Source organism: Prionailurus viverrinus, chromosome F1, assembly GCF_022837055.1.
Source record: "Prionailurus viverrinus isolate Anna chromosome F1, UM_Priviv_1.0, whole genome shotgun sequence".
NCBI classification, from domain to species: Eukaryota; Metazoa; Chordata; class Mammalia; order Carnivora; family Felidae; genus Prionailurus; species Prionailurus viverrinus.
The window spans coordinates 22,448,773-22,466,003 of record NC_062577.1 but is presented as its reverse complement, the minus strand read 5'-3'; the positions used below and the strand labels follow the sequence as shown (position 1 = coordinate 22,466,003).

General features: G+C 46.3%; 1 protein-coding gene across 2 annotated transcripts in view; it reads right to left on the bottom strand.

Moving 5' to 3' along the window:
- Positions 1–1,569: 1,569 nt before the first annotated feature.
- The window catches only part of NMNAT2 (nicotinamide nucleotide adenylyltransferase 2), a 160,629-nt gene continuing 144,967 nt past the window's right edge, over positions 1,570–17,231 (bottom strand). For both annotated transcript variants that reach the window (XM_047841201.1, XM_047841203.1), the window contains 3 exons: positions 4,024–4,125; positions 3,819–3,886; positions 1,570–1,866 (listed from right to left, as the gene is read on the bottom strand). In XM_047841201.1, coding sequence (XP_047697157.1) covers positions 1,764–1,866; positions 3,819–3,886; positions 4,024–4,125 — 273 coding nt within the window. In that variant the 3' untranslated portion in view covers positions 1,570–1,763. The remainder of the gene's footprint in view (positions 1,867–3,818; positions 3,887–4,023; positions 4,126–17,231) is intronic.

Below are 17,231 nucleotides of genomic sequence, written 5' to 3'. Positions count from 1 at the left end.
AGATGTGAAATGTGTGCTGAAGAATGGTGTCCCTGATGTCAGATCTCACCCCACCCCTCCCGGACCATAACTGGCACTAGATTTTGATAAAATTATCCAGCTCCTTGGAGACCCATTCCATGAAGACAACCAGAAACCCCAGAGCCAGAGACTAGATGAGAGACACAGAGCATAAGAGAATAATTTTCTTTTGGCTCTCGAAACAGGACCTGAATGAGACCTGAACAACTAGAACAGTCTGTCAGAACTGTTTCCAGGAGCAGCAGACAAGGTAAGAAGTTAGAAAAAGAATGAAACAATTTAGTGGCTCTTGATGCCCTCCCCGCCATGACCTCTGTTCTGTGAACCCATTCCCCTGCCAGACACGTCTCCTCAGGTGATGAGTGTGGTTTCTGGGCTCTGCAGGAGATATGAGTAGCTCAAGAAACAAGGCCGAAGTAGTGTGTCTCCAGAAGAAACTGACCTCAGGCACCAGCTGTGTCAGCACAGCGAGAGTAGGTGAGAGCCATCAATTCCATCAGGGCAACAAGTTGCTCTCTCCTTGGCCATCCTGGACTTCTAGCACGACAAAAACATCTCCCAGCCAAACAGGCAAAAAATAATTCCAATTAGCAAAGATCTCTAGGGTTGAGTGAATTCCTAGCATGTTTTATTTCAGAAATGACTGCATTGGTAGGATTTGGCTTTGAATATGTGATTCTTTTTGGAGGCAGGGATGTAGCTAGCTATGACCTCCAAGGGCGTAGGTGGTGACCTGAAGCTTCCTTGGAAATGCTGGGCTGGCAGGGAACCCACTGTGCCATCAGTCACAGTCCAAAGGAGAAACTGTACAAATGCCACCAGGATATGACGATAGACTGGCTCCGTGTGATCACAGGCCCAGAGCATCAGGAAAATGATCTTCTAAAACAAAGGAAACAGACTCAAACTCTTCTGAGAAACCCTACTATTCCCAGATATGCCTCCCAGGTTTCAGAACCTGGAAGCCTCAGTCCTGACCCTAGACTATTGCTGTGTGTGGGTGTATGGGTGTGGAGGGTGTGAGTGGGTGAGTGGGGGAGGGAGTGTTGGGAAAGTGGAGGCAGCCTGACCTTCTTTACCGGGTGTGGCCCTCACCCACATACTGAGCGCTGAGGCTGGTTACAGTGTCCGATCAAAAGGGAGGTTAACCCCACAGGAATGCATTGAGACTACAAACATAAAGAACCACGCAAACAGATTTCATCCAAATTCTATGAGGAGTGAACAACAAAACAAAACCAAAAAAAACCCCCCAAAACCAAAAACCAAACCAAAACAAACAAACAAAAAAACCACACCAAAAAACAAGAGCAGAAAGAAAAAAAGAAAAGAAAGAAAAATAGCCCTTCATGGTAAAGGGCATGCTGGGAAGGCGAGAGCCAGAGCCGCCTCCCCAGAGCATGCTGGGAGGACGGGCCCCGGAGCCGCTCTCTAGAGCATGCTGGGAGACAGATACCAGCACATCTCTAAGGACTGCACTCCCCCCAACTCCCACCCTATTCCCTCACCCACCCCCGACCCGGAGACTAGAGGAAAGTCTGTCCAAAGATGACTGCTGAATAGGGTGTGCCGTGGTTCTCTGCAGGCCCCCACACCGTGGAGGGTTGAGTCAGCAAGTGGGGAGAACAGTCAGGATGAGGAGACGGAGAAACAGAGAGGAAAACGAGGGGCTGACAGAGACTGGTGGGGCCAGTGTGTTGGCGGAGGACGAGGGGAGAGTGGAGCCCAGCGCCGTGTGGCTGCTAGCCCGAGGCATTGATGTACAGCTGGCTCTTGAGAATGTAGTCGATGACCGGCTGGGACAGGTAATCCACGACATGGCCGTCCCCGTGCTGCAGGGCCAGCCTGGATGAGAAGAGACGGTCGTCAGAGGACACCCTCCCTGCAAGGCAGGAGGACTGGCCTGCCCCTTCTCCATCAGAGGAAGGGTTTACCCCACATCCCGGTGTCTGCCTCTGCTGGGCTCCATAAATGGCTTCCCTATGGGGGGGAGAGCTTGCTTGTCCCAGGATCCCTCCCACACCCCGGTGACTCCATTTCACCCTGGCTCTGCCATTTCCTAACTGAGGGGCCTGAAGCAAGTTAATTAAGCCTGTCCTTCAGTTTTCTCCCCTGTAAAATGAGGGTAATGTTTGGGCCTATCTCCTTCAGTTATTAAAAGGTTTTGAAAAAAATAAAAGGATTGAATGCATCGTTATGCAAAGCCTTTGGAATAGTCCAAACACACAGTAGGTATTTCAGTGTGTTAGCTATTCTTATTTCACTCCTTTGTGTTTCTCTGCATTCATGAAAATGAATCTCCTGATTGACCACGCCTTTCTTTCCTACTGGAGCCCTGACAGAGAAGAAGAAGAAGACCTCTTCTGAGCCCCTTCTCACAAGCCCTGGAGGCTGTGGAGGAAGGCAGTACCAGGTACGAAAGCGTTCTGGTGATACACTTTGGTTTCTTCACAGCTGTGCTCCAGACTTGGTCTGGCTGCTTCCATTCTCTACTCATATGATGGTCTTGGGAATGTCAGGCCCCAAGGAGCTATTTGTAAAAAATGCACATACTCCTCCAGATATCGAGATTCTAAAAGGCATCTGAGCCCTGCCCTGTGAGACCTCTTCAGAGGCTGGCTCGTTGCCTTTTCAATGCATATACTGTCCTGATCTTGCAAGCAAGCTAGGTCCCTAAGTGGCTCCCTGAACAGTTCACAGGGAACTTCTTGAAAAAGTGGTCTGTATCTGTGGTTTCCAAATGCTAACCCCAACTTGATCAGAATCACCCAGGAAGCAAATTCCTAGGCCCATCCACCATAAATTGCGATTCAGTGGGATTGAATGGGACACAGGAATTTGTGTGCTTGTGTAAGTGTGAGGGGTAATTTTATTGTGCAGCCATGTTTGGAGCCAAATCCTTCTCCTCTCCCCTCATTGGCCATTGCCATTGGGTTTCAGCTCTCACCTCTCAATTTGATGCTACTCTTTAACTATTTACACATGAGCACATACTGTCTCTTTCCCTGGTTCCCTTGAAGGGAGGTATAGCCGTGTGACTGAGGCTGAGCCAGTGGGATGCAGGGGAAAGTGATCTGCACAACTCTGAGTCACCTTTTTAAAGACCAAGTTCCTGCTCTTTCCAGCAGTCATGGCAGCAGCTGTGGACCCACAGATAGGGGCTTCACATCGAAGAGGTCAGAGGTCAGTTTCTTTTGACTTCAGTAAAAGGGAAATAGACATTTTCTTAAACTGTGACTATTTTGGCTCTTTTTGTTATAGCAGCTTAGCCTATACTCTTATTAATACAGTACTTCATAACTACCTCACACTAAAGAGTCTCAAATTAAAAACATCCCCTTCCCCCCACAAACCAGCTAAAACTAGTCAAGGACCTGCTCCCCTTTAAAAGTAAATGACTGGAGGGAGAGGCACCTGGGTGGCTCAGTCCGTTAAGCATCCGACTTCAGCTCAGGTCATGATCTCAAGGTTCATGAGTTTGAGCCCCGGTTCCCTCTCTTTGCTGACAGCTCAGAGCCTGGAGCCTGCTTCGGATTGTGTGTCTCCCTCTCTCTCTCTCTCTGCCCTTCTCCATCTTGCACTCTGTCTCTCTCTCTGTGCCTCTCAAAAACGAATAAATGTTAAAAAAAATTTTTTTAAGTAAATGACTGGGGACAAATACATGAAGTCCCCAAAGAAGGCTGAATACCAGGCAGCAGGGTGTCAGCAAATGTAAGGGTCAGCTTGAACTGAGGAAAGTTGTATAAAACTTGTGAGCCCATTTGACCAAGTTCCCTCTGGCTGTTTGCCAAGCGTACCTGCTCTTGGTTGAGCTGACAACAGACATAGGATGGTTGATGTCATCCTTCACCACCATGATGTTGTTCTGGGGATAGAGCAGAGAAAGTGGGTTGCCAGTCCCTCACACTACACTCCGTGGGTGCCCTCATTCCTCCAGCCCCCAGGCCTCTCAGAGAAGGAACACGCCACAGAGCTATAGCAGCCAGGAGATGAAGGACTCACTTTGTATTTGCGGAGTATTGAGGAGTGATTCATGATCCGGTCTGTGTCAGCTGCGTCCCGGGGCACCACCACAATCCCAAAGTCCCCCACAATCACCTCCATCTGAAAAAACAGAGAAAGCATCCTTTGATGAGACCATGACTCCAGCGCCTACTAAGGAACTCCTTAGCAGGTGGAATGATCTTCCATGTGGAACCGCAAGCTTTAGTCTTCAGCTTGCCTTCTCAACTCTAGGAGTCAGCTGCTTCAAGTAACAACCTGTAACAGTGTTCGTGGGACGAGTGGGAACTTCACCTGGCACACAGAAGATGCTAAATAAATACCTCCAGACTGAATGAATAAATGCACTCCTGCATGTCTGGGCAAGACCTCTCCAATTCCTGAGGCTCCTGCTGAGTTCATTATACTGAAGAGTAATAGGAAGGACACATAGTCCGTACGTGGTAGACACCCTCACAGGCCACAGGTCCCGCTGCCCAGCAAGTGCACCCCAGCTCCCAGCCAAACTACTCAGAAGGAGCTCAGACTACTCAGACTACTCACCCATGTCAAAGCTGCTGGGGGCTTAAGGGTGGTGAAGAGCACGGAAGGGCTTGGAATGCCTGTGTGCCCACAGGCAGTGATAGGAAGATTATTATGGGGTCACTTCTGAGATCAGCCTCTGATAAATGCTTGCTGCCATAATGAGAAATGAAACCTTTTCATTAAAAAAAAATGTTTTTTTCTGGTTACAGACACAGTATAAGCTTGGGAAATTCAGGGGGTAAAAATCAGCCACAATCACACAATCCGGATAACTACTTTTAACATAGTGTATTTCTGTCCAGTGTTTCCTTCTTTACAAGTAAGTGTATATATCTACAACTGGATTAAATTGAAAAAATTAATCATTTTCCTATACTTTTCATTTAGCATTATATTGTGAGCATTTTTCACATTGTTAAAAATTATTTGAAAACATTAAGTTTGAACAGTCTGTATACTTCATTATCTGCACTATGCTATACATGACATTAAACCAATCTGGTATTATAAAATGTGTACAGTTACTTCTGATTTTTTATAAGTATACATAACACTTTGTTGAAGATCTTTATATATAAATCTTTCTCCTCTTCTTAATTGTCTTAGGATAAGAAGTAAAATAATTAGATTAAAGCATAAAAACTGATATATATGAACATATTTATGATGCATGATATAGATGAACATATCTCACAAACATATTTCAAGCTCTTGAGACATATTACCAAGTTGCTTTCTGGAAACTCATGCAAATTTTTATTTTCAAAAAGCCTGAAAGTTACGGCATTTAATAGACTTGGGTCTAGCCCAGACATATTACTGTTTAGATCTTGCCAGTTAAGGATCCCAGGCGGGGAAAGAAGGGAGGGGGAGACAGGTTGCTTTTAAGCAGTGCAGCTCATTGAGTAAGACCTGCTCTGGTGGCAAGGGACCCGGGTCTTCCTCCTAATAAGTGCCACAAAAACAGACATAATGGAGCACTGTGGCCACTTCTCTATCAGACAATTTCTGTATAAGCAGAATTCCACTTCTAAGTCTAATTTATCGATTATGGTTGAGTATGCACGTGCACGCCCGTGCATGTGCACACGTGTCCTTGGGTATTTCCATCCACCTTTACCCTACTTCTCCATTGCTTACACCTGGAGCTACAGTCGCAGCTGGAACTCTGATGTTGCTGAGACAAAAAGCTGGTGGAAGGTACCCTGGGAGGGAGACTGTGGAGAGAACTTGGAAGCTACGTATACAGCATCAGAGCCCCCATTGGGTCGGGCCATTTGGAAGATAACACAGCCTTACACAGCATGCTGCATCTCCCGGTAGTGTTCAGATTGGGTGAACTGGCACCACACGTTTGTCCTATAAACCAGAATGTTAGGGAGAGGCCGGGCAAGGAGTTGGAGGTAGACCCAACTACTTGGTAGGTAACCCAAGGCACTGGCTCTCAAATTTGGCTGCAAATTTGAATCACCTGAAGAGCTTTTAACATTGTTGAAGCCCAGCTCACACCCAAGATCAGTTAAGTCAGGATCTCTGGGAATGGGACCCAGGCATCAACAGGTTTTTTTTAACTTCTCAGGTGATTCCAATATGCAACCAGCTTGAGGACTGGTGGTCTAAGTTTTGCTTAAGGGGCGCCTGGGTGGCTCGGTCGGTTAAGCGTCCGACTTCGGCTCAGGTCATGATCTCGCGGTCCGTGAGTTCGAGCCCCGCGTCGGGCTCTGTGCTGACAGCTCAGAGCCTGGAGCCTGTTTCAGATTCTGTGTCTCCCTCTCTCTGACCCTCCCCTGTTCATGCTCTGTCTCTCTCTGTCTCAAAAATAAATAAACATTAAAAAAAAAAATTTTAAAACTCCAGGGAGGGGTGCCTGGGTGGCTCAGTCGGTTAAGCGTCCGACTTCGGCTCAGGTCACGATCTCGCGGTCCGTGGGTTCGAGCCCCGCGTCGGGCTCTGGGCTGATGGCTCAGAACCTGGAGCCTGCTTCCGATTCTGTGTCTCCCTCTCTCTCTCTGCCCCTCCCCTGTTCAGGCTCTGTCTCTCTCTGTCTCAAAAATAAATAAACGTTAAACAAAAAAATTAAAAAAACAAAAAACTCTGGGGAAGTGGTAGTGTAGAGACAGAGAAGGGAGAAGAGGAGAGGACAGGAGGGGAAAGAGAGAGGGGAAGGGAGGTGGGGGAGGGGAAGAGGGGAATCCATCCAAGTTGGTGTACATGGACCTTCCTCAACTGCCTGGCTATGTAGTTGCTTCAACATACCTGGTGTACATGGTGTAATACCTTCAATTTGATTCTGAGAACCTGGTAGTGTTCCATATATGATGCATGAAATAATGGGGCTGTTTGAAGTGAGCATTCTCATAGAAAGCATGAAAACTTTCGCTCGGAGTGGTTCAGAGTGGAGTCGGGCCTCACGGGGGATCACCCTATGGGTGACATTAGTGCAGCTGCTGCTTCCCACTCAGGAACTAATGATCTGAGCACTCAATCAGTAACAGTGCCAGGTGGCTCAGTGGGTGTCGAGCAGATGGAGACCTTGCTGCTTGAGATGTATTCTTTTTCCAGAAACAGGTGGCAGGCCTGCCCCCTGGGGATCCCAGACGGGGCAAGGGAGACAGGGTCTACAGGACAAGACACATCCAAGACAACCACATCCAAGCCGCATATCTGCAGAGGGTTGGGTCAGAGACTGCAGAGCTTTTCTGCAACTTTGGCCAGACCCTAGGGCACGGGGTCTAGAGCGTGTTTGTGTGGGTGTGCATTTGGGGGTGGGAGAAGTGTCACACACTAGAGTTGGTGAAGTATACCCTCAGTCCCATAGGTATCCATCTTGTGCAGGGACTTGGCTGTCCTTCCCATGCCACCCCCAATCCCTGCCTCCTGTCTTCACCTGGCCTCTCTCTCTCCCGGAGACCAGGAGACAAGGAGACCACCCTCTGCCAGTTGCCTCCTACCTCAGCAGCTGCAATTTTGGGTCTCCCTGTGCTGGTTCTTTCTCATATCACATACCTTGACCCATTGGAGTCCCCCTAGGCCTCAGTCCTTGGACCTTTCTCTCTCTCTTTCTTCCTATCTATACTTACACTCTTAATGATTTCACTCAGTTTCACAGCTTTGACTGAAGGCTCCCATATTAATACCTCCAGCACAGACTTCTCTCCTGACCTTCAAACTCATATATCCAGCAGCTCTTTCAACATGACTATTTAGATGGGGCATCTCAAATCTAAAATGTCCACAGGCCCCTGAACCCTCTGACATCAATCAGTCAATCAATCTTCATACCCCCCAAAATGCATTTCCTATATTTTTTTCATTTCAGGAAATAGAAACTCTCTTCTCACAACTGCTCAAGCCAAAGCCTTGGCATTTTCCTTGATGGCTGTCTTTCTCTCACATCCCACATTCCATCTAAAAGGTAATAAAATCAGGGGCACCTGGGTGGCTCAGTCAGTTGAGCGTCCGACTTTGGCTCAGGTCATGATCTCGTGGTCCATGAGTTCAAGCCCTGCATCGGGCTCTGTGCTGACAGCTCAGAGCCTGGAGCCTCCTATTCTGTGTCTCCCTTTCTCTCTGCCCCCTCCTTGCTCATGCTCTGTCTCTCTCTGTCTCTCAAAAATAAATAAATGTTAAAAAACCTTTTTTTTTAAAGGTAACCAAATCAATTCCATCTTCAAAACAAATCCAAGAATCTGCTTATTTTTCACCATTTCCATCAAGTATATCCTGGTCCAAGCCTCCTTTGGTAGGTTAAATAATAGCCCCCAAAGATAACCAGGTCCTAATCTCTGGAAGCTGTGAATTTTATCTTATAAAGCAACATATATGCAAATGTGATTAAGCTAAGGATCTTGAAATTATCGTATATAACCTAGGTGAGCTGTCTAATGGCAATAACAAGTGTCCTTACAAGAGGGAGGCAGAGGGAAATTTAACACAGAAGAGAGACGATGCAAAGAGAGAGCAGAAGATTTGAAGATTTTCCACTGTTGGTCTTGAGGATGGAAAGAAGGGGTCATGAGCCAAGGAAGACAACCAATGCAGCTCAAGAAGCCAGAGAAGGCAAGGACAGATTCTCCCCTGGAGCTTCTGGAGGGAATGTGACCTTACCAACAACTTGGGTTTGGCTCAGTGAAACACCTCTTCGAACCTCTGGCTTCCAGAAGGGTAAGAACATCAACGTGTGTGGTTTTAAGCCATCAACCTGCAGCAACAGAAGACTAATTCATCCCCATAGCCTCTCACCTGGATTGCTCAGGTCTCCTTGTTTTTCTCTTGCCTTTTTCAGTCTATTCCCAACAGCCAGACTAAAAGTATTAAAATAGATCATGCTGCTCCTTGACTCAAAACTCTTCACTTAAATATCACCTTCTCAATGAGACCACACCATTTCAAGACCATGCTATGTACACAGACCCACATGCAACCCACACCTTCACAGTCCCTACACCTTCTTAGGTTTCACACCCCTCCTTAGCCTTTGTGTCCATCTAACATCATACATACACACACACACACACACACACACACACACACACGCACACACACAGTTGTTGTTGTTTAACCTTATTTTTGTCTCTTTCTCTCCTATAAAGGTAGTCTCCATGAGGGCAGGGAATTTTGTGTGTTTTAGTCATCACTGTCCCAAGGGAAAAGAACCTGGCACCTCAAACATGCTTAATAAATGCTGTTGAATAAGTAGATTCCTGCAGAGTCTTGTCTGGCAGCCATCTCTGAGGCATTAACTGATAAGGTCTCCCTGTCTCGGGATCCGGCAAGGAGCCCATGCTACTTAATGGGAGTTCTGGAGCCCCAAAGAAGTTATGTGAAAGATAGACTCTCACATCCTATGATAAGTAAGGGTGAGCTTACTTTTGCAGACTCCTAGACTTGATCTGATTGGTTAGTAGAATCACCTGGGGGAGCTTTAAAACTCACAACAAAAGCAGATGCCCCAGCTCTTACCCCAGGGATTTTGATATAACATGTCTAGGATGGGCTGTAGCCCTTCTCTTCACAAAGCTCCCTAATCCTTCTGATGTGCACCAACCTTTGGGAAATTGTTGCTGTAAATCACATGAGCAGTTGCCTAAACTGCTAGTTCTCTGGCCTGGTTTGGGAGGAGGCCAAAATGAGATATTCGTGAGACAAGCACCTCTGAGGATTCCAGCAAAAATGAGGAGGTCACCCTGTGCCCTAGGGAGTGGGGGTGGTTGGGACTGACATCTGACCCCAGGAAACAGAAGTTTGCTCAGGTTCTCCCTGCCCAAGAAGCCTGCAGGAGTGTGCTCAGGCCCCTGGAATGGAGCTGTTATTCCAGCAGGATGTGGCCAATGTCTCCTGTGTGTTCATGAAGAATTCTCTGCAGGTCTTGCCTTGGGGGTGGGGATGTGGGTGAGTAGCCAGGGTAGCAGAGCTGTCTTGGTTGGCAAGTCCCTTTCCCGATGGTGACCAATGTGATCCCATACTGCCACAGCACAGTTAGCAGGATCAGGGTACAATCTCCCCCTACCCCCGGCATAGAGTGGCCCTCTCAGTGTAGCTCTGGTCTGTCATGTCTGAGGTGGGGGTCTGTGACATTCATCCTGTTTCAACTTCCTGCTCTTGGGCACAGCTTTTTGATTATATCTTTTCATCCTCTGGTCAAAGGTTCCCCAGGAGAAGCAGGGGTGGGGATGGAGAGAGGAAGTGGGAGGAGGCAGACTCTGCTTCCCCAAATGTGGGGAATCTGAAGGAAGGATATGAGACATGTTGAGGCAGGAAGCAACTTGGCCTTGGGAAAGAGAACACTCATGAGGACCCAGGCGGCAGATCTCCTAGAAGGGATGTGAACTTCTCCAGGAGACTGAATTTCACAATCTGCATTGTTGGATTTGGGGAATGCTTCGAGTTGGGGGTGCCCTGTGTTCTTAGCCAAGTACTTTCCTGGGCACCAAGGACAGAGTGTTGAATAAGACAGATATGGCTTCATCTCCTGGATCAATCACTATCTAGCAGGAGGCATTAAACAAAGGATTAATTATTTCAACTGTATCCCTTGCTATGAAGGACAAGGGCAGGTTACTATTGACTGGCTAATATCTTCTAGTGGTTAATGTCTAATGGGTAACTGGTAAAAGTTTGGGCCATATCTCATGGTGAACTTAAACTATCTTATGGGCTAACCTCCTCCAATCAACCCATACTCAGGTGCCCTTTCATTCTTTCATTCAGCAAAGTGTGTATATGGTGAACGGGGCACTATCCTGGTGTTGCCAAATAAGACAGGCACGTATAGTGTACTCACACACCTTACCTTCCAGTAGAGAGAGACCATAAACAAAAATGTAAATAAGAAAACATGAGGTGGAATTAAGTACAATATTGAATGTAAAACAAAAATGATCTTCAAGCTGAAACCAAAATGACAAGAAGGGGCCAGACTTAGAGATACCTGGGGCAGGAGCACTCCCAGTTAGCCTGCAGCCCTGAGCTGGGAAAAACTATTCAAAAATAAAACAAACAGGTACGACTGAGGCACAGAGAAGTAGGAAAAGCAGACAAGGACCAGAAATCAAAGATGGGATTTCATTCCAATTGCAAACAGAAGCCATTGGAGTGTTTTAAACAGAAGGTTTAACTTCCATTGACAATAGGATCCAATGTACATTGATTTACCCAGGCAAGCCTACCTGGTTAGATCCTCTATAGTATCATTCTGAAATCAGGGTTCAGAATCCTGACCATCTCCCCCAAACAGTGCTCTCTTCTGTAGGTACAGCACATAGGTGACTTGGGCCCACTTGTGTTTCTTCTTCAGATGAGGATGTTCAGGGATGAACATGGGACACTCATGGATTTGAACCCACTCTGGTCTGCTTTAAAGGCTCTTTCTGCCACATTAAACCTCTTCTAGATCCATTTTCTAAGACTTGCATTTTAGCAACTTGAAACTTTTTTGGTTTGAAAATATATTCTCTTATTTTTCCTCCAAGTTTATCATGGGCCATTCTCAATTCATTACTCTACAATGCCCTCTGGAGTATAGAATTTTGTATACTTCCAACTGGGTTGCAAAAGATGCAAGGAAAGATGTCCAGCAGAAGCCACATGGTGGGTTAGGAGCTTCTGAAATATGCCCCACCCATTTCAGTAAAGAATCCTCCACCCTTTGGGAATGCAAGCTGGTGCAGTCACTCTGGAAAACAGCATGGAGGGTCCTCAAAAATCTAAAAATAGAACTATCCTACAATCCAGCAATTGCCCTACTAGGCATTTATCCAAGGAATACAGGTGTGCTGTTTCGAAAGGACACATGCACCCCCATGTTTATAGCAGCACTATCAACAATAGCCAAAGTATGGAAAGAGCCCAAATGTCCACTGATGGATGAATGGATAAAGAAGATGTGGTGTATATATATACAATGGAGTATTACTCGGGAATCAAAAAGAATGAAATCTTGCCATTTGAAACTACGTGGATGGAACTGGAAGGTAGTATGCTAAGTGAAATTAGTCAGAGAAAGACAAAAATCATATGACTTCACTCAGATGAGGACTTTAAGAGACAAAACAGATGGTCATAAGGGAAGAGAAACAAAAATAATATAAAAACAAGGAGAGGGACAAAACAGAAGAGACTCATAAATATGGAGAACAAACTGAGGGTTACTGGAGGGGTGGTGGGAAGGGCGATGGGCTAAATGGGTAAGGGACAGTAAAGAATCTACTCCTGAAATCGTTGTTGCACTATATGCTAACTAATTTGTATGTAAATCAAAATAAATAAATAAATAAATTAATTAATTAATTAAATAAAAAAGAATCCTCCACCCTTGTTCTGGCCTCTCTTCCTCTCTGGAGGGAAATCAGGGCAGAGGTTAGTATGATCTGAGTTGAGAAAGTGGGAAGGCATTTCCACAATGGTTCTCTTAAGGGCAAATGAATGATCCTTCAGAGGGGTTTCCCAGAGGAAATTATCCCCATCCCCATTTCCAATTTGACTGGGGGTGTGGGAAGGCAAGAGATTCCAGACTCAAGTCAAAAGCTTGAACTCCAAACCAACATTATCTTTCACATGAGAACCAGAATCTCCCATGGTAGGAGATAAGCCTCCTACCCTGAGCCTGTAAATTCGGCATTGGTTTTTATCAGTGTGGGGGTCTAATTCCCCGGGGTGGAAGTGTCCATCGGGCTTCCTGGCTGGAGCTGGACTGTCTGATAAAAACCATCTGAGCCTGGAAGACCAAATGTTTGTCTTTGCTCTATTAGTCCTGGAGCCCTGGGATTTCTTCTGGAGTGGCTAGTGCCCCAGGCTCTTCCTCTGTTTATTTTCCTTGGTTGTTTTCCCATAGCTGGTGGATGTAGGAAGCAGTTGGCCCATGACTCCTTGGCTGGAAAAATGTAGGGTATAGCCAATCAGAGGCTAGAATGCTGGGTTTCAAGAAGTACAAAAAGAAAGAAAAAGAAAAAACAATTTCCTCATCAACCTACTTCTGGTGCCTACTGTTCCACCTTTAGATTTTCATTCCTTCAGGTCAATTAGTAACCATTGCTCATTAAAAAAAATTTTTTTTTAATGTTTTTATTTATTTTTGAGACAGAGAAAGAGCATGAGCAGGGGAGGGGCAGAGAGTGAGGGAGACACAGAATCTGAAGCAGGCACCAGGCTCTGAGCTGTCAGCACAGAGCCCGACACAGGGCTCGAACCACGAACTGTGAGATCATGACCTGAGCCAAAGTCGGACGCTTAACCGACTGAGCCACCCAGGCGCCCCAAATGTTGCTCATTTAAAATGCAAATAACATTCAAAAGCAGCTAATACATTTAATCATTGAACTTAATGATTTTGTCTATTTGCTGAAAAGTCAAAAAGCTTTCTCAAATAAAGACCAAGATAAACCTTCTATTTCAACCAGCCAGAACCATCTCCCCAGAAGCTCTTGTTCTCACCATTAGATCTTTTACAGCCTACTCTCAAACCGAAAAGCCCTTTCTCTTTCCACCCACTTAACACAATCCTGCCCCTCATTCAAAGCCCAGCCCAGGTGCTCCCCTCTTACAGCCTGCCATGAATTATACACACACACACACACACACACACATATATATATGTATGTATGTATATGTATATATATGTATATATATACACACACACACACACACACATATATGTGTATATATATATACATATATATATATATAAAAATATATACATAATTCTTCTCATTGTCTGTCTTTTATGGATTAGGGATCTGATGACTTGTGTGAAGTTGGGCTCTGCTGTTTAACAGCTATGTGGTCTTCGACAAGTCACAATCCATGTGAGCCCTGGCATTCACACCTGTACATGTGAATAGAGATTCCCCTTCATGGGAGTGTGTTAGGGGTTGATTGCACTAATCCATGAAAAACAGTCGAAGTGTTTATGTGCAGCTCCCTCACTAGAAAGTAAAGTGCACACAGTGGGGAACTTTGTCTATTTTGTTTCTCTGCTCATTCGGCCCTAGAGCAATGTCTGGCACTTGGTAGGTACCCAATGAATATTTTAAAACCAATAGATGAATAACAACCAACATTTATTGAGTGCTTACAAGGTTCAGGAACTCTTCTAAACTTTTTACAATTTTATTTTATGTAATATAAAAAACTGATATAATGAAAAAGATATTTTTAGACTGCAAGTGCCTTAAGGACAAATAGCATACTTATACTTAGTACTGGGCACTCAGTAAGTATTCACTGCAAGATTGATTGAAGGAAAGAGTGCTTAAATTGGAATTAATTTGCCAGACTGCCTTCCATCATAATATGATGGACAAAGAAGCTGACAGCATAAGAGCCCTAGACAATGGGTTTTATTTGGGGGAAGGGAGTGAGTATAATTTCCTGGTCACAAATTTCCTGGTCACCGTCTATCCTTTGGCCTTGACTTCCCACAGATCCTGGCCCATGCTTGGATACCTGCTTTGGTGCTGGTGCCTGGGCGTGGCACAGCAAAGATCAGGTCCCCTAAGGGGAGACGAGCTCTGTAATAAAAACTCAGGGATGGGATGGGCTCAGGGGCTATGGGGCTATGGGGCTATGGAACATGAGTGCTGATCCCCAAGGCTGGCCCAGGAGCCGGGATCTTGAATTCTCTCAGGAACCAAGAATGAAAAAGCCAACTGCCAGGCTGCACAAGCAGTTCTTTTGTATTCCATGGAGAGAAACTTGATGAATATGTATGGAATCTTCTCCCCTGGAATGTAAGGGGAAGGGTGTGTCATTGGTCAGAGGTCAGAATTCACTGTGGGCTAATGGATCTTTGTGCCTAATAGGAAATGCCCAAGGGATGTGTTAGGAGGTGGGGTTGTTCCTTTAGCTGTGTGATTAGATTTCTGGGTGGAGAGCACTGGTTCCGGAATCCCGATTGAAAGAACTAGATGGATTCAGCGGAGAAGAGAATAGAAATTGTGACCCGGCTGGAGGACACCTTGGTAGTCTGCTGCAGGACAGATCAAATCAGCCTCTTCCCAGCCTGGCTGGGGGCAAAGCTGCTCCACAGACCCCTTTGAGCTTTCTTTACAGCAGGGTGGAGAGTCTCCTTTCTCCCCAGACCTGTCTGAACTAGTGGCTTCTCTCCTGCCTTCAGAATCCTGAGGCGTCTGAAGGATAGGGGAGGCTTGGGTGTGGAGCCAGGGCCTATAACCTTCCCAAGGAGCTTGGCTCTCTTCCCCACCTCCTGTTCCCAGTCATGGGCAGATTCAGGGGTTTGGGCTCATGATTACTAAACGGAGGTCTGTGGTCAACAAATATCACTTGGGATACCAGGCAATGAAGAACAATGTGTTCTGATAAGGCTTGAATGAATGAAGGAATGAATGAAGGAATGAAATCTGGGATAGAAGCAGGTCTCACAAACCTCATACCTGGTATTCTCATGGTTAGGAACTGAAAACCCTAAAATAGAGTCCTTCCAGGCAAACTCCAGATGACAGAACTTTCTAGTAGAGTAAGCAGGACTCACCCTGTACCCTGTCTTGAAAGTAAGACATTCCTTTTCTAGACCCTGAGATCCAACCATCCTCAAACAAGGCCAGTGGAGTAATCCACTGAGCTATTAACTAGTTTTGTCCTCCCTACATCCCCCTCTGCCCAACCCAACCCCACTTCTAGGAGAGGACCAGACCCTTTACTGGACCTGGTTCTCTAATTTGCAGAGCAGAAAACAACGTTTTGCAGTCAGTGGCTTTAAACTCACTGAAGAGATTTTGCCAGGTATCCCGAGGAAGAGAGAAAATAGGAAAGATACCTGTAGAATAGAAAGAAGAGGTTCTGCTGTTCCCTGCCCACTGTACCCCCACTTCTAGAAAGAAGCTAGAGGTCTGTGGGAGCTACTCCCTCCTCCCTGCTCCCTCCTAGGGGCAAAACTTCAGAAGAAAATGGGGCCTGGTTATCATTGGCAGGTGAGACCTAGCGCTGGACTTCCAGACTCAGCCATGAGCCCTGCAGAATGTTACCACCTTCAAGTGACCACAAAGGTCCAGACAGGGACGATGTCTGCGGGGAACCTGATGAACTAATGTTCATGTTCAGGGTCCACCGAAGCCTTTCAGGTTCTACTAATCATTAACATAATAACTGAGACTAACTTCCCTTCAATGCTGTGGGATAGATTTGGACTTGAATTTTCATTTGATTTAAATAAATAAAAGGTGATATTTCTAGCACACCTCTTTTGTGGGTTGAGATTCACACTCGTTATGTAAGAAAACAGCTCCTTGATTTTTTTTTTTTTTTGGCCTCTACCTCAGGTGCCATAATTCTAAGGACCCCACAGATTGGCTGTGGATTAAATTAGGGGACAGAGGACTTGGCTGAGTGGGGATGGGGAGGTAGAGCCCTAGGTTCCAGAAAGCCTTCTGGAGTGAGCTTTGAGCACCCAAATCCCTGCTTTCTGTGCTGTGGACTGGAATTCTTACCACCCGGCCAGTATAGATATGGGCTCCTGCTGGGCCCCTTGTTGTGCCCTCTGGGAGTAGCCAGGCTGGGGGCTCTGGGTCTTCAGAGTAACCAACCAAGGGGGAGCACAGCTGAATAATGAGGGTCTTGCTCCACCTTCCCTGTCACATTCCCAGTAAATCGACAGCTGTTGGTTCCTCCAATTTTTTGTCTTAACCACCATGTCATTTCAGCACCAGGGCCCAGTGGGAAGAGGAGAGACCTGGGGCTCCTTCTCTCGGTCTTCAAACGTCGGATCTGACAACCGCAAGAGCAGCCATTTTGGAGAGAAGTCAGAGGACCAGAAATCAGCAATGTAACTGGGAGGAGCAGAGAGGGACCGGCTGTGCCTCCAGGGTCCCAAATGCTGTAAGTTTCAGGCTCCACAAAGCCTGGGTCTGCCCCTGAGAGGGGGCCCTAGAGATTTTCTGCTCATGTAAGCGGCCCTGCAGGCTGCCCCCAGTTGCCGAATGCACCCTCCAGGACTGCCCAGGCCTCCCCAAGGGATGCACTCCCCTGCAGCTATCCGGATGTGCCTAGATTCTTCAAAGAGCTCTGCTGAGATCTTGTACATAACTTGGGCCACATGACTGTCTACTTTCACAGCACCTTGTGAACTAGAGAGGAAAGTAAAAGTTCATTAAGCCACTTAATCCAGAACTGAATGAAGGTTTAGAATTTCACCTCCGAGAAATGGTCCAGGGGTGGAGATGAAAGGCCCA